Source organism: Psittacula echo (genome assembly GCF_963264785.1).
Source record: "Psittacula echo genome assembly, chromosome: 1".
NCBI lineage: Eukaryota > Metazoa > Chordata > Aves > Psittaciformes > Psittacidae > Psittacula > Psittacula echo.
In genome coordinates, this window is record NC_137735.1 from 108,928,862 (window position 1) to 108,950,989 (window position 22,128).

Consider the following 22,128-nt stretch of genomic DNA (forward strand, 5'->3'; position numbering starts at 1 on the left):
TTAACATTTTCCTAATAATATATTTTAAAATACATTGTTTTAAAGAGTCACTTCTAACTTCTGTCTTGCCAAGTGACCACAGTGGTATGTTGAGATTGTGTTACCAAATATACACGTAATCAGAAGCATTTTGTTGTTAAAACAAAATTAATTTGTAATAGTTTTATTTGTAGAAACTCTCAAGAATGGCTGTCATAACTGCTTTACTACCAAAGTGAAAAAATACTGATCTTTAAATGTTTTTATATGGTAATGTTACACAGTGTTGTACTTGACAATTTTTTTGTTTAAATGGGCACAAGAATTTTAAATGTATATTGAGAGGTGTTATGAAAAGATATTAAAAATAATTTTATGAAGAGGTGATATTTGGATGCATAAAAAACTCCCCCCAGAAATCCAAACCAAACACCACCACAACCATGTCGTCTTATCTGTCCAAGAAGCACAGGTTCCTACCATCACCACAACTGCTTTGTCTAAGTTATATTAGAAAACTTCATTGACTGCTTCTGGAAAAGGTATGAGCTTGGCAGTAGGAAGACATATACTGAGACGACTCCAGCTTTCCCTGTCCCACCCTGTTGTACACTCTTTTTTTTTTTTCCTCTTTTCTTCTTCCCTTCCTCCCCCCTCCCTCCTCCTCCCCCTTTTTTCTTTTGCCGGTGTGTTTACTTTCCAAGTATTCTGTGGTTTCAGTTCTTGGAAAAAAACATTTGTTTGTGCCCAGCCAAAGGAGGTCTCTGTCCAACTTGAAGGTGCTGGGACAGCAGTATTGAGAATATTACTGTAGAACTTCCCTTGCTTGACACTGATTTTTTATTCTTCTTGCACATAAACATGATGTGTGATGAGTATCACTATTTGGTGGGAAATGTGGATCATCTGATGAGCGCAAAGTGCAAGCTGCAAGTCACAATAGCTAAATAAATGGAGAGCAATGACAAAACTAGAAAATGTGTGTATATGCATATTGTGTATATACATTTATTCATAACGTATATTTGCTATGGGCCAAGACAATTTCCAACTTAAGTTCGTAAAGCTGTTAGTTTTCTTACAAAAAATCACACCAATTTCTCCTCAATTATATAAATATTTTAGGGTTTGCGTAAGAGTTGTGCTTAACTGAAAAAAAAAATGCAGTTGTGCATGTAGTCTGTCATTAAAAATGCTGTAGGCAACATCTGTGATATTAAACTAAACTCTGCCTGGACTGTTCTGTGTCCCTGAAGCCAAGTGCCTTGGTCAGGCTATGTCTGTATTAGTAAGCTGTCTTAGACTCCAAAACTGCAAGGCCACATTTGAAAACTGCCTTTTGGGAACAATCCTTGAACTGGCCTGACTCCCAAAATGTTTTCTGGGTGTCCCATCTACTGTTTAATTTATTATATGTCGACATAGCTTCTTTTCCCAAAGGAAACTCAGGCCTTGCAGCTTCCATCTTAAACCAAAGAAAAGCTAATCATATGCTTCTGCAGTGCTTAAACCAATGTTTTAAATAACTTTTCCATTATAAGCCTGACTTCAGCATCATTTTGCTCTCAGTAACTTTGAACCATACTTGCAAAATAAAACCCTTTCCTGGATTTTAAGTTCTTATTTCATCTCTTTATAAGGAACATTTCTCTGAGTCTCTCTTGAAATATGTTTATTTTGAAACTTCAGTTTACTTATTTACTTTTCAGATTATATCCATATCAAGATGACTGTCAGATTTCAAAACATTTTGGGTTTTGAACAGCGTCTTGTTGCTGAACTTAAAGTGTTCTGCTTTATTGCCTTTCTTTCGTACAGGTGGAAGGTGAAAAAAGAAATAAAATTGGAAAATTGGGGTGGTGCTGGGGAACCCAACCAGAGATGTTTAAACAGTTTTGGTTTTTTTTTTGAAAGTATCAAGTTTCAAATGTGAATAAGAATTTGGGGGTTTGTTTGTGATTTTTAAATAATCTGTTCCTCTTCTCAAATCTAGATGAAACACTTGAGGAAGTGAGACAGATGTTGGGATAGAAGGGAGAGATGGTGTTATAAGTCTCTGGGAAGGGTAAGGCTGAAAAAGAAAAAGCCACGGCTCGTAGTGTCCGCCACTACAGAGCTTGCATTATGTACATGGATAAGCGGGTGCGCATAGGCAGCAAGGGTCATTGTACCTTACTGGTGTGATTTATAGTTGACTATTGATACTTGCTTGCTTTACAGATGTAACATTGTCTTGTGCAAAGGTAAATGCTAAGTGTAGGAGCTGATGGGACTTACGGTTAAGCTACTGTCTTATAACAATGCAAAATGGCTTAAAAAATGTTAAATACCAGTTTACTGTCTCTGAAATACAGTTGGGATATTCTTACTTTATAACAGGACAATGACCGTTGTATTGGCTGATTTTGTGCCATTAAAAGCAATTTGTTGAATAACTTAGGGAAGATCTGCATCCTCCTACACCTGTGTGAGGGGGGGGAAAAATGAAAGTACAGCTTTAGGACTTGGACTCTGTACTGATTTGTTGCCTCCAAGGAGCAAAGAATGGATGTAATCATAGTGCTTAATTACTGAACACTATTGCTGATGATTTCAATTATGTTACATTGTCATGTGGATTCAAAAATGTTGTGCTGTTGGTAAGTAAATACCTCTTTGTCCAGGACCAGGCAACACAGGAATAGTTACTGTGGCCTATGTCTGAGTCTTTTCAAGGCTACTTGAAGTTTACATACCACACCTTGTGTTGACTCATCTTGCAGTCACAGTATGGTTCTTGAGCAATATGTGGTGTTCCAAATTATGCCATACACTCCTCAGGTAGTTTCTGTAAGTGCTGGATTGTCATTATAAGCACACGTCAATATAGTCTGTGAGAAAAAAATAGTTCTCTGGCTGAATAAATAATATGCAAATAAAATTGTGCCTTATACCTAACCAAAATGCTGCATCTCTGATCCCAATCCTATTTACCCAAGAATAATGTAAATTCTCGCAGCCAAAGTTCATGTGACCACAGAACTTTACAGAATTCCTGCGGATAACAAATTGGTGTCTTGCAGGCGGCGTTTGTGTCTTTAAAGTGGGACACTCCTACTGAATAAACTCAAAGAAAACATTTATACAGAAATAATTTTCTCAGCTAGTAATTTTCTGTATTTCTGCTTTTGGAAGCTACGGTGTTTTTGTTAAAATTTTATCCTTTATGGCTCTGTTTTGGTTTCCCCATGATTTTTCAGGGCACATATAACCTTGGTTGACTGTAGAAATTACTGCAGTGTAATACATTATTGTTATTCTAGAAAGATGTCCTCATTTTATATAAATGTATTCTTGGCAGTTTAGAAGACCTGCAAAGAACCTGAGGTGCTGAGAGTTCCTGTCCTCTGTTTAGATTGCCAGTTTTATGTTCTTTTGGTATCCTTTATAAGCCATTTTCACGAATGTCATATTAATTTACAGGAAGCACTGGTTACAATTCGTCTTCTTGATGTTCTCTGTGAAATGACATCAAACAATGAACAGCTAGAATATCTACAGACTTTGCCTGGTTTGCTTGAAACAGCCATAGGTGAGTGAAAAGCCACAAGGTTTTTCAACTGTTGGCTTGCTCCAAATCATGTTGCTCTGTGAATGAAAACATGTTTTTCACAAGTGGTGGTAATGATGATACTGACCTTTAATAAAATAAATAAATAGGAAATTTAGTTAATCTACATTTTCAAATATTTGATTTGTTCCTGGAATTTTTCTGCTTCTCCTCTTGCTCTGGAGAGAATCAACAGAGGCTTGATTCAACTGCAGCAATGCACTATTTATGCAGTGAGAGTTGTGCAAAGGACAACTGCCTCCTATGTTCTTCCACAGGCTGAATGTGTGGGGAAGAATTTCCTCAAGAGGTAGAAAAAGGACTTTTCCATGCCTGTTCCCTTGTGTTTCCCAAACTCCTGAAAACTGAAACAAAGTGCAGTTTGAATGTTCTTAACCAAATTCAGTTACTTTTAAAGGTCAGTTTGAAAGAATTTGTCTTCTGCTAAGGAACAGCAAAGGGCTGTACACAAAGAAAATTAAGCCAGTATTGTCCAGAAAAACCCTATATACTTGGGGAGGAAGGAGAAGGAAGTGTATATATGCCTGTGCCTTCCTAAATTTTAGCAGTTTCGGAGACTACCACCATTTTCTGAGAAAATTGTAAAAGTTTATGAATTTTAAGGAGAAATATGTAATATTTTGGCAAAAAAAAAAAAGAAAAAAAAGAAGGCTGAAACAGCTGTTAATTGTGACTATTTTGAGATTTTCAGAGGTGCTTTGCTGAAAAAAAACCTACACACCAAAAACCTGAAACAAACCCAACAACAACCAACACACAAAAAAGAAAAGCCACCACCAAAAAAAAGCCAAACCTATTTTAGATGACAGGTTTATATTTTTATTCCTTACAGTAAGATGACTAACAACAGGATCTATTTTGTGCATGTGTGTATGTTTTGAGGAAACTGAAAGGTACGTGTTGTATCATCTGAATAAGTAAACTTAAATGAGAATTTCAGGGAGCTGCAGCTCACAGTTCTCTGTAGAAGTTTACACACAAGTCGTCCTGTCTCTAGCTGTGCACAGCCTGACTTTTCTCCACAGCTGTCTCCAGGCTAATGAAATGAGTGCATGCTAGAACATTGCTACCATGTGCATCCTTTTTATTGCTCACGTGCCCTCAGCCAACAATAATTTATGTGCTTGCATAGTTTCTTTAATGCTACCTTTTGGCTACAAGACTGCTTTAATTCTGTATTAGCAGAAATGGAAAAAAGCTGTGTTAATGCGTTATATCACCTTCAATATTTAACTCAGAAGACCAGAAGAATAAGGATAAATAGTGCTAAAGATTTTAATCTAACAGATTTTTTGATAAGTTCTTCAGTTTATATGATGAAAAGTTTCCTGTTAGAAGTTAGCAAAAATGTGATTGAAAGATCTGAAAAATAGCTGAATAATCTTTTAAACATCAGCTGAGGAGTGTGTTTTGCTGTTTCCAGTAATTGTTGAATTACATTAGACCCTAATGCTTCAGTATTAACGATACCTTTAGCACTGTTAACAGCTTGATTGCACAGTGTTTGGGGAATATCACCAGGGAGGTAAATGGTCTTTAGGACTGAGGGGCATTTTGGAAGAACTGTTCTTTGGGATGAGAGAATGGCAGACTGAAGTGTCCTTTAGTTGAGAGTATAGGTGACATCCCGGGAGCAGTTGCTGTGTTGTGTTGATGTGCAATGTTTTGGAGGACAACTGTTTTCTCTGGGTTGGCATCATGCATGGAAGGTGGCTGGTTTTATTCCACCTTTTCCTGTACTTCTCTTTCCAGATAGGTGCACTGCTCATTGCATTTTAGTCCGCACTGTAATAAAATTTGAGAAGCTTTATTTAATTTTTTTTATGGGTTTTTTGTTAGATTTTTTTTTTTTTTTTTTTTTTTTTTTTTGGTTTAAATTGTTTTCTTCAGGGATCCCTCTTCAGGACAGGCAGAAGATTTAGGAAGACTTCTTATGTATTGGGTGTGGGGAAGTAGTAAGACTTTAAGGCAAAGCAGCACACAAAGTGAAATGCCATGAAAAGGATGCACGACTGACAAATTTCATGAATGTACAAAAACAGACGAATTTCTGTGAAAGAAGAGTTTGTTAAAAGCAATTTTTATGATGACATTTTTAGGGGCAATCAGGAGAGCGTTGTTTGGTTGGGTTTTTTTTCCTGTTTCAGAATATGAACTGTTAAGTGGTAGCTGTCATACAGGAGGCCTCTAGGCCCTAGTGTAGTTTCATATTTAAAAAAACCTACCAAAATGTAGTTACCTGTTTATCAGCACAGAGATTTTTTTTTCTTCCCTGTATCAACCATCTGGGTGTGAAACTATAAATGATGGTTCCTCTAATTTAAATCCAGGAAATCTAGTGCTCATTCTGCTATGGATGTTGCCATATCTAGAACAGAATGAGTGTAGGGGTTAATTACCCTCCTATTCTGTAACCTGGTTTTGCTATGTCTTCATTGTTCTAATGTAAGTTGCATGAAGAATCCTGGGGATAGTGGCATAACAGGACATTTTTTAGTATTGCAGGTCACTTAGAGGGGAAATACTTCTTAATTTTGAAATATCTGTGCAGCCTTTAGTGAATTTGCTTTTCAGCTATATGAGCTCTCCGGTGTTCACATGATTTCAACTTTTCTTCTAGGTGTGTTCTCTTTGTAGGATGTTATTTTCACAGATTTTAGTTTCCTTTCTCCCTGATTTCTCCCTGGAGCATTGTAGAAAAAATCCTAGTTGCCATAAACTAGCATTTGCCATACAGGAACATTAGTATTTCTTAGTTGACAAGATTACAGCACTGAAGGATTTGTTCAGGTGTGTAAAGGTGCTATCTGTACTCAAAATCCTCTCATGCTACAGAGCTAGAATGGATTGGAAAAGAGAGAAAAAAGTAATTTTGTGATTAGGATGTGATGTTGTGACAGGCTTTAGCTAAATGAAATTTTCTAAAAAATCCTTGAGTTTAGCAATGTATTTACAGTGCCAGAATCAACAGCCTGCAAAGTCTAACTCTTCAAGTACAGACTGATAGCACCAGCCTTCAGACTTCCTGTCTGAACTATGTAGATGTGTAAAAAGGATGCAAAACCACCTTCTGACCTTGAGATGGCCTTTAATGGTTATGCTAGCACAAATTAAGAAATTACAAAAATTCTCAAAGTTCTTTTGACATAATTGCTGAATATCTCAAATTCTGTTGATTGACTTTGAACCTAACAATTAGTAGTAAAGTTTTGTGCAAAGTGATACTAATTTTCATGTGGTAATTAATTAATTTAAATATTCTTGTTTTCTGTAGATACCCTGAGATTAACTCATCTTGCTGGGAAACAGACTGTAAATGTATTTACTGCCACACATGCTATGACAGGGCAGGAAGAAGTTTTGCATCCAGCTGTGGATTTTAAATCTCATCTCATTCGTTTGATTGGAAATCTGTGTTACAAAAATAAGGAAAACCAAGACAAGGTAAATTTATACCTTTTTCTGGCAGAACTCTGACATATGAATGGAAGAGTATGCCTGACCGTAACATCACTGATGAAAATATGTTGTTGATCTAGATTGGATAGAACTGGTCATGTAAAGGAATTACTATCACAGATATGCTGACTTTTTAATAACAATGTAATGTACGCCTGTCTTTTACTTTAATCCTATAGAATGCAGTCCAGTGACAAATTCCTTTGTTGTTTTCACATTTATACTTTCTTTGACAAGAAAATATCTGAGACCAAAGCTCAGCTTTACTTTGAAGGAAATGGATGAGAATTGTTGCATGAATTTAATTTTCAATCTTTGAATTAGTATCTAATGTTTCTTCCCTCATTCCTCTTATATTTTTTCATGACACTTTAAAAATGTAGGTCTGTTTCCATCAAATCACTTTGAACCATTTATCTTTAGAATTTCTGTATGGAAAATTAGTTTTGTTTCCACAATGAGGAAAAAGAGGAAACAACAGCATGTTTTTAAATACAAAACCTTTTTTCTTAAGAGTGATAAAAGATGTGGTTTTCTTCCAGGACTTGCTAGACTAACCTAATTTCAGCAAGAAAAGCAGTCATGAAATGATGTTGTCTTACAGCTCATCTGAGCACTTCCAAAAATCAATTAGATTATCTTACTCTTTGGCTTAAGCAACCACATATGGGATTACAGAAGTCTCAGCTTAGTGAAAGGTTTCTGTTTCTCTAGTTCTTCCTTGTGAGTTTCTTGTTTTACAGAAGCCTTCTCTTGATTCCCATATCTTCGCTTTCTCTTAAAGTGTCTTTTTTTCTGGCAGCCTTGTCCTGGAAAGAAATGGTCTTGAGTAGCCTTTGTTACTTGCTGTTTGTAATTGAACAGGGAAATTTGGGTTTCTTTTCCTTTCTTTATTAACTTGAATCAAAGTTTTCACCTGCTGTCAAGGAAGTAATTTTTAGGCTGGAAAATGAAAAACATGGAAGAAAGGCTGTATCAAAGAAGGAATGGAGAATCTGAGGAATGCTACCCACTTTGACAAATGCTAATAATATGGGTGTATAGATGGGAAATACAGTAATGATCCTCACTTTCCCCATTCATATTACAGAATATAATAAAAGATATTAACATTTCTGAAAAATTAATACTGTTAATCACTCTTGCATACCTCAGTCTCTGACCCGTTACGGTATAATATGTGTTTGTGTAAGTGAAATACATTTTTGTGGAATACCATATGATAGTGGAGGGGAAGATGTTGCTTCCACTTGAAAGGGTTGATTTACTACTTATTGTTCATTTTGCTGGGATTTTCAAAGGCCCCTGGAGCAATTAGGCAAGCAGACTTAGTGTTTCCAATGGAAGGTAGGTATTAACTTGCCTTAAACTGCCTGCAAAATATTATTGCTTTATGCTGTCTTGAAAATTACTTAGATTCTTTTGTGTGATATCATGGAACATTATTTAAGTGCCGTTGAAACTTTAGAAATGCCAATACTATGATACACTGTCTGTACCTTCAGTTTGTTTCATACATTTAAATTGGTTCTGGTAAATGCACTTGTCATTTTTAAGGCCATTTCCACACATAAACACATGCTTGTGAGGAAGGGGAAAGCAGCCCGTATCATTGCACAGCTAAAAAAAAATGAGGTTTTGAGATGAGAGTGAATTGTTCAAAGTGGTGTATGAGTCAGAGCTAGAACTGAATGAAAGTGGGGTTAGTTCCTGGGTTCCCAAACTCAGAATAGTATCTCACGATATAGATCTTACTTTATATCCATTATTGGGTTTACACAGAGTTTACTTTCTGTATTCAGTCAAAATTAATGTAATACCGGCTAGATTGTATTTTTATGTAACAAGCATACTGGCCAACACATCTGAGAGAACTTGGGCTTTACTGTTGGCTGTTGCTTTTGTGCGGCTTTCTGTGTGAATTCTAGGCACAAGCTGGGAAAGTGGCCTTCTCTGCAGTCAGTTTAGCTGGTTGCTTAGCATGAAAGGGCACTTACCAAAGGCTTTTGAACAGCACTGCTAGTATTCTGACTCTAACTAGCTGAGGCTTTTACACTTGTTTTCTCTAATATTTTGCTGTAATTTCTAGTCCTAGAGGAGTTCTTTTCCCAGTAACAATGATAATGCATTAGTAAATTGAGTAATTGTGTACTACTGCTAATAAATAACAAAAAATATAGCCCCTAATTTTATAATGCATGGCGTTGGTCTGCCTGACCTATTCTGAAAACATGAGCCATTGGACCCCAGTGGTGACTTGGGCTAAGTGCCCTAAGTGGACAGAGTTGCATCAGTATCTTGAGGAGCTTCTTCTAGAGTTGAGTGACTGCCTGCCGGTTCTCTGCAGGTGGGTCTTGAGCCAGCGTATGTTTTGTGCACCACGGGTCTGCTGAAGTACAGTGGTGAAGTCCTACTGCATGGGGCATTAGTGACAGAGTGAAAGCAACAGAATGCCTGAAGCAGAAGGATAATTGCTCTGCAAAGGCTGCTTCACCATCTCTGTTTATGGTTTCCACCTGCAATAAGAACAATAATTGCAAGGGATTAGTGCACTGGTTTGTGGGCAGTGGTGAAAAATCTTGTAATGCTTTGAAATGAAGAAATAGAGTGCTTTATTGCTTCTTTGCTTTCTGTTTTATATCGTTATTTGTTTTTCTAAAAAGCATTCTTTAGCTTGTACTCTGTTAGCACCAGGAATACATTCTTTGCATCTTTTTTTCCTCATAGTTTTATTTACTATGTGATATTTACTATTGTGATAAGTTCTTAAGATATAAAGGAGTGGGCAGACATTTGAGTCGTATACTGAGATGCAGTTATTAAAATGGGTCTTGCCAGGCTTACTGCCCACTTGCATGTTTTGTGAGGCTGGATGGGTTGGTATTTGTAAGAAGAATGTCTGATAAAATGTTCATTTTGGACTGATAAATGTTTGGTACATGCATGTCTTTAGATGTGCACGCTTTTGCATAAAGATAAGAGAAGAGAAGAAAAAATAAGTGTTGTACTTAAGACACCAAACGTTGAGCTACTTCTGTGCTGAACCTGCCAAAAGCCTACAGCTGATGTGCAATTCTCCTGTGCTTTCTGTCTCTGTAAAGGGAAAACCTGTAAAGAGTTATTGTCATGCATATGGTGCAATCCTGTATTTTGTTATTTTGTTATGTCTCGTTGACAAATACACATTGTATGTTTTTCTTAAGTATTCTGGAAGGAAGGAGATGAGTTCTGAGGCTGAGCAAGGAATGGAGGCTTTGGCTGGTAGTTAATGAATGAAGTTATCAAAGGAAAAGTGAAAACTTCTCCATGCTCCCCTCACCTTGTTTGACTTGCCTTCTGAACACCTCAGATTTGTGATTTGGACAGAATTTATACCTAATTTCTGCTCTCACTTTTTGAGCTATGAAGTGATGGATTCAGTGCAGCTCTTTCTGCTGGTTTAGTATAGTAGAACTGTTTTAATGAAGAGTAAAACTTCCAAAAGAAACCTAATGGATGAAGTCTAGAGGTTATAATCCTTTATTGTAGAAATGAAATAAATACAAAATAGGTCACAGCAATTAATCTGCACCTCTCTTTCTTTGCTCATTTACAAGAATGTGTACTGGAAGGTGAGATGACTGATCTCTGCCTCGTTGTGACAAGTAGCATTACTCTGCACAAACTTATTACTGTTCCCTGAAAGTATTGTTTATGTTGTGAGGTGTTTATGCAATATGACTTGTTTAAAATACTTGATTTAATTGCAAGTGTCATCAGTACTTGAGTAAGGAATGAAATAATGTAGACTTTATTCTGCATTGTTTCCCCTCCTCTCTTATAAAGAGAGGAATTAGATAGGCTTCAATCACAAGTCTTGCTGGAGGACGTAAATAGGGGATTGAAAGGAAGTAGAAAGCTTGACAAAGTTTAATTGCAGTCTTTATTCACTATTCACTTTAGTGTTCACTGTTACCTCTGAGATCAAAGCGGGGAGTCTGAATTGCCTGAGGGTTCTATCCTGTGAAAACTATTACTGAAGGATGCAGTGTTGTCTGGAACAAGCTAGATGTGAGACATGAGCTGCGTTACTTGCAACATGGGAGCAGCCAACTGGCAGAACGTGTGCCTACTGAGATCAGACTGCACTGTTGCCTTTTGAGAGGGATCCTGAAGGGAAAATTTTGATGTTTCTGAATGCAAAGTTAAGCCTAACTTAGAACAAAGCACTCAGATTGGGTTTGGTGCTGTAATCTGTTTGCATTGGCTTTGCTGTCTTTAAGTGACTCTCATTACTGATAGAATAGGTAGTTTATTGCTACTTGCTTACTCTAGCAATACGTTTAGTATGCTGGGGTAGTTTGATATATGCTGTGAGACCTCTGTGCTCTCCAGAATAGTGAATGCGCACAAGTGTATCTTTGAGATGTCTCTTAATCAGCCTGTTTAAAGCAAAACCGATGCCTTCGGGTAAATAAAGTAATCCATACCCTTAGGCCAAAGACATTTTAGATACTAGAGATGCTGATGGACCCAGTGATAGGATATTAGTCTCTGAATTCAGTGTGTGTTTCTTCGGTAAAGTTGCTCTGTTTATATAGAGGAAAAAAAAGAAGTGAAATACAGGGTTGTCTTTGGTACTGGCACCTTCCTACCGAAATGGAATCACTCTAATGAGGTGAACAATTTATGAAGGAATTTTTTTTACATGCCTGCTTTTTATTTGAGGTGGCAGCAATGCTTCCTCTAATGTAATTATGTTGGGGTTTGTCACTGCAGGCTTGAGAAAGTTTTCTGGGAGAAAAGGTGGTGGTGAAGTGGAAGCTTCTACAGAATAAAGTAGCAAATAAAACATCTGGATACTGGTTTATGTGATTACCGTAACTTTGATATTTTTTTATATATATATCTAAGCCAAATTGCTGTATATGAGACTAGCTCCCTAATTTGAAGACTGTTCTGCCTGAAAGTATAAACAAGATTTGACTTGTTTGGAATTCGGTTTTTCATTCTTTTTTTCATTCGGGCAGGGTGTGTAATGTATCCAGTTAGAAGACAGTTAGAAAAAGGTGCCAGCACCTGTAGATAAAATTGTCACTGTTTGACTCCTTAACTTAGTCTTCTTGCTGTAGTGATTATAAAATAGAAAATTTCAAACTAAAGACAAATACTTTGTTTTACTTAACAATTGGCTTTTTCTTGCCTGAGGTTTTCAGAAAGACTCTATGAGCTTATCCAATTTCTGGGGTTTTGGGGGGGTTTTCGTTGGGGTTTTTTTGTTTGTTTTTTTCAGGATTAGTTTAACTTTTTAAAGTAATTACATTTGTCCTGGCATGGCAGGATTTGAGTTACTTGCAGTGAAGAGCATCCCACATTTATCTGTGTGCTGTTGAGAGAGGGAGGAGAAATAAACTGCTTTGATTTCTTCATTAGAAACCTGCATAATTGTGGTTATCATATTTTCCTAATTTTAAACATAAGCCAAAAATGGGCAAGATTCTTTACTTAAGAGTTGAGCAGAAACAGTGGAGCCTTTTGGGTATGGATGATCCAAAGTTGTGAGCTCCTTCACAACTAACTGTAAAGTTCTGCCTGGTTCCACTGTTTGAATGGGGCTGTTCTAATGTTGTGCTTGTCTGTATGTTTTAATGCTTTGCTAGACAAGGACAAAGCATTCAGGGAGTTGCAGGACTGAGCCCTTTAATGGGTAAGTTTTGTGTAGGTATAGCACTGTAAAAGTCATCAATAAAGCTTAAAATGGGCTTTCTCAGAAAAGTGCTTTAAAAAACCTAGGTTTTGCTGGAGAAACAAGATTCCTACCTGACTGATATAGACTTACCCCAAGTAGAAAAGTAGCTCTGGTTCAAGAGTGTCTTTAAAAGTGTCTGTTTTGACATCCAAGGTAACTGTCTCTAGTCTTGGTCCCATATGGATTTTATTTTAGTTTTCGGTTCCGTCACAATCGATTAATGAAGTGCCAAGATTTTCTTCAAAGTGCTGGAGACTGTTAAATACAAAAGAATTACAAGATCTCCAAGTGGTGGGACACTATGAGTATTAAAGGGTTGATGTGGATTTTTTTTGACCTTAGGTCAGAGATACGTGCCCACTGCAGTATTGTTTATGAAGTGCTAAATTATTTTTAGAACAATATGATTGATTTGTTGTTAGAGAATAATCCAAAACTATTATGTTGTGCTGCCCCTTTACAGGCAACAAGTTATTGTTCACTCTTGTTCTGCTTCTATTCCAATTACAAATTTTTGGCAATTGGTAGAGTTGATCAAGTTGTTGTGACTTGTCCAGTTTGACCAGTTTCACTTGAAGTTTTCTCTTGCGAGGAACCTAGATGGACTTAGGCACAGGCAAAGTTTCATATTAAAGGTAATTTTAGTAATGCATAAGCTATTTTTTGTTTTTCTAAAGCTTTTATTTTAAACAGATTCCATTTGATATTTAAATTGCACACTACATAAGAGATATCTTCACGTATTGATTGTCTGGATATCCTCAGTGATTAGGTGAAGGCTGACATATGCACAGTACCATACTTAGTTTCTTGTATGTTATTGGCTTGCTTCATGTGGAGGATTACTATAATTGCCATCTAACAGATAAAGGGGTATAAAGATCCATGTGTTTATTATTATGTTCTCATGAATCATAGGCTGAGATTCTGACCAAACCTTGAATATACATAAGTGTAAACTACATTGGCTTCTGCCAATGTGAAGATGTCTGTAGAATGATTCTATGCAGCATACATTTGCCAAAAGCAAGAACAGGACTTGGGTATTTTGGAGTAAAAGGAAGGCTGTGAGAGGAAGATTGTCTTGTGAAGTTCAGTCTTTTAAATTCAGATGTTTGATAGCTCTAGAAATTAATTGTTTTGATTTATAGTGAAAAGGGAAGATAGAAAAAAAGTAAGATGGCTAGATGTCTTCTAACATTCAGAATTAAAACAAGCTGCCTCTGCATACCTTTCCATAGTCAGTACCAACTTATGGGCTTGTTGGCCTCTTCTTGACTCTGGAAGGTTTTTGAACCCTGTTTGGTGTTTAGCCCTATTGCCCTTGCAGCACAACACAAGACTCTAGCCCTTTTTAAAGCAAAGCTCAGCACGCTGTTGTCAAACAGCCATTTCCAGACCTTTTTCAAACTCACAATAAACTTATTCTAAGTATTGAAACTGCATCTATAACATTTATATTTAATTTGCCTAGGGAGGAGCAGCACATATGAAAATACTCATTTTAAGCCAGACTGAAATTGCAAAAAAGATAAGGTATTGGCCTTTATATGGAAGAATTCTCAGAGATTCCTGAAGCTCTTTTCCTGGTCCAGTGGACTGAATAGTAGTTACCAATTCATGTCTACCATGTGTATAAGCTTGATGTTCAGCAGAGAGTATTTTGTGCTGTAGCAGGCTTTTTAGACTTATCCATTTGCAGAATGACCTGACATAGTACTTGCTTGAAACGTATATTGTGTGGTAGTCATCGCTGCTTGGACTAATTTCTGTAAACACAGGGTAAATCATATAATGAGGGGTTACAGCTGTGCTGTGGATATCAGAGGTGGGTTCTTGGTGTGTTACCTCCTTTGTAAGACAGAGGAGTGTTCTCATGGACTTTGCAGGTGTTTTCTCTCTTCAAGAATAGCCCCAGCATCTTTTGGGTAAATACCCTAGTTTAAAGTCTACTGAAAACTGAAAATGTCTTTGCTTTCCTCATCAATCTCAATCAGCTTTGTAATTTCTTTGTCCAGGTATATATTTTGAGGCCTATAACAATGCGAGATGATGTGACCTAGCATCTAGAAAAAGGAGTCTGGGAGTCATGACAGCTTTATTTTTCCTTTCTCCAGCTTGGATTTAAATGCTTCAGTAAGACAAGGGATGTTAAAGTTCCAGTGGCTTGCAAAATATTCTGAGATATTCAGAATTTTTTCATTGTTGTTCCATATATCATTCTCAGTTAAGTTAAGAGCACTGTATCAACCAAAAATGTTTCTCACTTGTTTACTAGCTGGTGAAGAACTTAATCTTTTTGGGGTACTCAGTGTTATGAAAACCGTTACTAAAATAACCACCTTCTGATGTGGCTAATAATTTTTTTTTTATTTTTTGAAGGGTCTTGGAAGACGTACTGAGCCCTGTATTGCAGGCAGAAAATTTGTGTTTCCTACTTATTGTCAGTGTTGCTGATGGTTTGAACCAAGACCACCATGTGTAGAAAGATGTCTGCCTTTCTGAATACTTTTTCTCCAGCTCGGGTCTGAATTGTTAATCCAAATTCTTTCTGCTTTTACTGGTGTCAGATACAAGTGACACATATTTTACATTATGATAACAAGGAATTTCATTAGCTTTCTGTGTCATTTTTCGTTGTTCTAACCTCGGCATGAACTTGGAGTTTTCCTGTCTTACCTTAACTGCCATCCTATATGCAGTTATTTGGGTTTTTTGTTGAGGAAATAATGGAGCATAATATATGTGATATTCTACATTTTGTGATGAATTTACTGTGCTAACTCATGGATTTAGTGGTACTCTGTGCTACATTCAGGATGAGGAGGACATGAAGGAGACTTTATGTGGAGGCTTGTGGAAGGGGGTGGTGGAGCATTCCTTACCGGTGGTCAGCAAGCAGGATGCTGAACAAATGCTACTGAACCCTGATATTAATTTTCCCACAAAAATCAGAGAAGCATCAAGCTAGATAGAAGCTTACAAATGTGCTTACACAAGTCTGGTGTTTTGTTTCTGTTTCGTCAAAGTGGAGTTCAGTTACTTAACTCCCCGCACTCATGTGGCAGCCCATCGTTAGGTTCAGTAGAGGTGAATTGTCTTGCACGCTTCATCCTGGCTTTGCCTTATCAAAAGCCTTCAGTTCTATTCACCTGTGTGCTTTCGAGCCAGTGTAACTTCTGTCACCAACCCTGAAAAATGTAAAATTCCTGTTGAAGCACGAGGCTGTATCAGAGCACCTGCTTAGTCTTGAGATAGAGACCATTGGTTTCCCTAGTTGTGGATTGTTGGGGGTTTTTCTCACTTTCTCCTTCTTTTTCTTTGTATCTTAGAAAAGAGAAAGTGCAGACTGTCTTCTGCAGTTTTGAATTTCTGCCGTTGGGTGATGCTGTTTGTTCTAAATTGTTAGACCTGCAGTATTCTGGTGCTTGCTCTTCAGCATTAGCAATGCTTGAGCGAAGTTTGGTGATGTCAGTAACCAAAGGGGACCAAAGTATTTGAATCGTGTCATGTTTAAAGGCTGCAGAAATGGGGAGAAGAGAATAAATGAGGGTGCACATGTCCATGTAGGCAAAGATTCAGCCTGTCCGGCTTTTATTTGCAGGATTTCATTCAGTTATCTTTTCTGCTTGAAATGCAGAGCTCTTTGAAGAGCCCAAATGTTATGAGAGGGCTGCAATAATAGGAAAATAATTAGTGATCACTTTTGCACTGTTTTATTAAATATGGATTATCTCATCTCATTGATGTCAAAGGCCAATGATTGAAAGAAACCTACCTAGCTTTTCATGCTTTCTTTTAGCTACACAATAGTAGAACAGGTGAGGAGAACATCTTGTATTCTTTAAGAAGATTTTAGAAAAATATTTCAGTTATCGCATTGTTTAAGGACTTTATAAATAGGGAAGATCTTCTGTCAGTGTTTTGAGGGAGAACAGACAATATTTCTTTTACAGTCTACCTTTATTTTGGCAATTCACATTAACTGTGCTTTTTGAAATTGTTTTATGCTTTAATCAAAAAAGCTCTAGTGTTTCTATAAAGAAGTGGCAGAGGTAACAGTCTCATTAGCATTTATATGTTTGAAACTGCATCTCTCCCAAGTTCACACACCATAATTGTGGTCAGTCAGACTTGTTCAGATTGTTATGGCAGAAGTGGTTTATAGGAGGGATTTTGAAAGGACATTGACCATAGATCTAGTAAAGACACTGGGAAAACAACTGGGTTTTAGTTCAAGTTCCTTGAATGGAGCACTGCCTGTATTTAGATATTGTAGCAGTGGGAGTAACATCAAACGTACTGTGTCAAAATCATCTGAAGCACTGAAAGTCAGAGTACCCTCATGGATTTGGTATGAGAGAGAGTAACTGAATAGACAACAGCACTGCACGTATGTTTATCCACCTTCCAGACACTGATACAGATGGATGCACCTTCACAGTACAAAATTCTGAAGTGCACTCTTTTTGCCATTGGTTTAGGTTTGGGGGAAAACAAATTTCTTTGTGCAGGTTCTAAATGGCTAAAGTAGGCATTAAAACTACTGGCAGTTGTGATGCACAACTAATGGATAGTTTTGACCAAAGTTATTCTTCACAAGATAAAGTAAGATTTAAGTTCAATATAATAACTAATATCTAATCACTCTGGTGGGTTATCATAAATGTCCTGTAGGGGTAAAAGTTTAGTGATTTGAGGACGTACAGAAGAGAGCTCTACTTTCTTTCATATGTACTTTGAGCACCAACCCACACACTTGTACTGAAACTGCAAATACAGTCTTCCTGTCAAGATGGTGTTCTTTTCTTATTGTTCATTGTTGTAATTTATGAAAATGAGTATTTTCCCTAAATGTAGGGAATACGGAGGTTGATAACCAGTAGAAATAAGCTATTTTCTGGTTTGCTGTTTGTAATCTAGTGAAAAGACAAGAGGTAACAGTTTTAAACTGAAAGAGGGGAGCTTTAGATTGGACATAAGGAAAATGTTTTTTATAATGAGGGTGGTGAGGCACTGGCACAGGTTGCCCAGAGAAGCTGTGGCTGTCCCATCCTTGGCAGTGTTCAAGGCCAGGTTGAACGGGCCTTTGGGCAACCTGGTCTAGTGGAAGGTGCCCCTGCCCATGGCAGAAGGGGGGGAACTGGATGAGCTTTAATGTCCCTTCCAACCCAAACCATTCTATGATTCTATGATCTTAGGTGAACAATACACTGTTTAGGTCTGAATGCTGCAACAAACTTAGGTCATTCCAACTCATTTCAGGAGAACTTTTAATTGCATTAGTAAGAGATGCAGAGCAGGGATGCCAAGCTTGTGGTTGATGTTTTTTGCTGTACTTTTTGGATGGTCCCAAGGGGCTGTTGGCTCATAACAACTAGCACTCCTTTGGACAACACTCGGGAATGGCTGGGTATAGGGTGTAGGCTATAGGCTCTTCCCAAAGAGAGGTATGGGGAAGGTGGTTCTGTGATTTGATTTTGTGGGGTGAGATTAAGGTGAAGGAAGAAAAGTCTACAAAAGAGAACACTGTCATGCTGATATGAGCCATGCCAAACTCTGCAACCCGCCCTCCGGGCTCAGAATGGTTCCTAACACTTTTTACTTGCTGTTCCCACTAGTGACTGGCCCGATCCTCATGTGACACTGACTGTGTTTCTTTGCCAATGATCCAAAATTACAGAAAGTTGAGCAATTATTCTCTACATTTACCTAAATTCCTATTACCTGAAGAATACGCATTTTCTTTTAATGATTCACCAAGCATAACCTTTGCACAGGATCACATTCTCTTATTAAGATAAATTTAGCCACCTTGGTGAGATTAAGATCAACTTTACATTTAGAAAACACAAGGATCCTGATGTTGTGATTTATATGTCTATAAAAGCCATATATTTAGTATGCATGATATACAATAACTCAGGTATGCGTGCTCTAGCACTAAATTTCATACTGAAAGCTTGCTAATGCCTCAGGCTATTGAGCGAGATGATACATGAAGCTATACATAAGGAGACTGCATACTCATTTCTTAATTTACCTCTAAATTACAACTACCAGAGGGGTTTTTTGAGTAGTTGTGTCTCTAAATGTCTTGCAGTCTGGGAATAACAACTGCAGGTACTATGGAAGTAAAATTCCCAGCTTTTAGGTGAACTCTTATATGATGAACATAATTCTAAGTTTTTAAATTTGTAAAAGTGTCATACATGTTGTTTTAAAAATTCTATAATAAATGTATCCTTTTATATGGTCAATTTACATTAAAATTTTATTATGCAAAACAAGACATGCATATATATCCTCAAGCACTAAGCCAATTGTTTATCAAATTTTACATGTTCTGTTTAGCTTTATTTATATTAGTTTTTGCCTTTTTTGCAACAGATCACTGATTTGATTACAGGTCTGTGCTTATGAAGTCAAACCTGCAGGTTGTAACTGAAAACCTAGAGAGAGTTCTTGTTTCAAGGCACAGCTTCATTACTCTTCACAAAGTAAATGTCTACACCATGTTGTTAAAACCTCATTAAAGGAAACTTACACATGCACAGGGACTCATCCTAGCAAGTCCATTAAATTAAAAAAAAATCTCATATGAGCAGAGCTGGAGGGTACATTTCAGTAGCTGAAATTTGTATCAAAATAAATGCAATCATAAAATTAGGGTTTTTTTAAATTTTCAAGACCTACAAGTCACTGTTTTGTTTTGTTGTTTTTTTTTTTAAGAACAAAGGAAACTTCTATAGGAGTTTATTAATAAACATTGTTTTCTTTGAAGATGGTTTTCAAAGGGACAGGTTGACACTTTTATAGAAAAGCCTGCAGGAGCAGGTTGACAGTAATGGTGGATCAGAAAGTGAGAGGAGAAAACTCATTGAATCAGGACCTCAGTCAGCTGCCACCAGATGGATCTATTGTAGGAGTGTTAAAAATGTAATTTTTACTTTTAAAATTAAGAAAGTGTTTTTAAGCTTTCTTTCTCCCCCAGTACACTTCCTTTCTTAGGAAAGGAAGAGAAAGTTGGGGCTGTTCAGCCTGGAAAAGAGAAGGCTGTGTGGAGACCTCATAGCAGCCTTCCAGTATCCGAAGGGGGCCTATAAGGATGCTGGAGAGGGACTCTTTATTAAGGACTGTAGTGATAGGACAAGGGATAACGGGTTAAAACTTAAACAGGGGAAGTTTAGATTGGATATAAGGAGGAAGTTCTTTACTGTGAGGGTGGTGAGGCACTGGAATGGGTTGCTGTCGTGGTTTAAGCCCAGGCCGTAAATTAGAACCACGCAATCTACTTCTCCCCGCCTTTTCTTCCCCCTGCTCCTGGAGGGACGGGGAGGAGAATCGAAAGAATGCAACTCCCATGGGTTGAGATAAGAACAGTTTGGTAACTAAAGTATAACACGAATCACTACTGCTACCACCAATAATAATAATGGTAAAAGAAATAACAAGGCAAGAGAATACAACACCTCACCACCCACAACAAAAGTTTTATTTTTCAAGATGGAGCTGTTCCTCATATTAAGTCCAGTTTCAATATTTTACTTGAAATATGAGTTAGATTGTTAACAACTTGAAAAAAATAAAGCAATCTGAAATCTCACCTCAAAAATGATTAGACTGAAATGGAGCACACTGGATGTTTTTACTTTATAGGCAACTATCTAAATTTTTTTGTAATGCTTAAAAGCAACAAAATTATATTTCTGCAGTTATGCAAGCAGAATGAATCTCAAATTAAAATACTGCAAAATAGCCTTGATTATACCCATTCATATTGCAAATAGATCCCTTACACTGGGTCTTCTGTTCCTCAGGAAACTGTCATCAGGGGAACATAATTTTCACGGCTTGTACCATATCTACGTTGCACAGTGAGTTACGTACATTGTTCAAGACTTACAGTTTTGCACTCATAGTTTTCAAAGTACTACTGGCTTGCAAAGTAAATTTTTCAGCCTCTAAATTCATAAAGTTATGTTTATACAAAATTTGTCATGTTTTCAACTGTCATCCTTTTTTCTTTGCACATCATCAAGACTGCTCCATAGCTCATTTTTTTAATGTTGTCTTTTGGCATCTCTCGATGAACTGCATCTTGCCATCAGTGAAGAAGATCTGACAGCGCATGTAAAACAAATAATAATTAAAAAAGTTCCAATTGAACGATTTAACTTTTTTTTTTTTTTTTACCAGGAATGGAATGAAAGTTATGATTCTTAGGAGATTTATTTGAAAGAGACAATTTGAAAATCTCTTTCACATTATATATGAGTAATACAATCTAAACACTGGTTATGGGAAGATTAGTGATGTATAATGCAGTTAGTTTCACCAAAAGTAACACCTCTGTTCTGTATTTTTCCCAAAAAGGCCCCCCACAGTAGTATATTATGGCAACTGATCAGTTTGTGTATGTGTGCATATATGTGTATGTATGTATGTATATAGAATCATAGAATGATTTGGGTTGGAAAGGACATTAAAGCTCATCCAATTCCAACCCCCTTGCCGCAGGCAGGGACACCTTCCACTAGACCAGGTTGCTCAAAGTCCTGTCCAACCTGACCTTGAACACTGCCAGGGATGGGGCAGCCATAGCTTCTCTGTGCAACCTGTGCCAGTGTCTCACCACACTCATTGCATAACCTGTGCAAAGGTTATGCTTGGTCACTCATTAAAAGAAAATATGTATCCTTCAGGTAATAGAAGTTTAGGTAAATGTAGAGAATAATTGCTCAACTTTCCGTAATTTTGGATCATTGGCAAAGAAACACAGTCAGTGTCACATGAGGATCGGGCCAGTCACTAGTGGGAACAGCAAGTAAAAAGTGTTAGGAACCATTCTGAGCCCGGAGGGCGGGTTGCAGAGTTTGGCATGGCTCATATCAGCATGACAGTGTTCTCTTTTGTAGACTTTTCTTCCTTCACCTTAATCTCACCCCACAAAATCAAATCACAGAACCACCTTCCCCATACCTCTCTTTGGGAAGAGCCTATAGCCTACACCCTATACCCAGCCATTCCCGAGTGTTGTCCAAAGGAGTGCTAGTTGTTATGAGCCAACAGCCCCTTGGGACCATCCAAAAAGTACAGCAAAAAACATCAACCACAAGCTTGGCATCCCTGCTCTGCATCTCTTACTAATGCAATTAAAAGTTCTCCTGAAATGAGTTGGAATGACCTAAGTTTGTTGCAGCATTCAGACCTAAACAGTGTATTGTTCACCTAAGATCATAGAATCATAGAATGGTTTGGGTTGGAAGGGACATTAAAGCTCATCCAGTTCCCCCCCTTCTGCCATGGGCAGGGGCACCTTCCACTAGACCAGGTTGCTCAAAGGCCCGTT

At 37.4% G+C, this 22,128-nt stretch overlaps 1 protein-coding gene across 1 annotated transcript in view; it reads left to right on the forward strand.

Annotated features, from left to right (window-relative positions):
* The window catches only part of ATXN10 (ataxin 10), a gene marked incomplete at both ends in the record, with an annotated part of 107,696 nt that overhangs the window by 48,083 nt on the left and 37,485 nt on the right, over nucleotides 1-22,128 (forward strand). Inside the window, 2 exons of the mRNA XM_080609836.1 lie at nucleotides 3,442-3,550; nucleotides 6,864-7,033. Of these exons, the coding sequence (XP_080465962.1) occupies nucleotides 3,442-3,550; nucleotides 6,864-7,033 (279 nt within the window). The remainder of the gene's footprint in view (nucleotides 1-3,441; nucleotides 3,551-6,863; nucleotides 7,034-22,128) is intronic.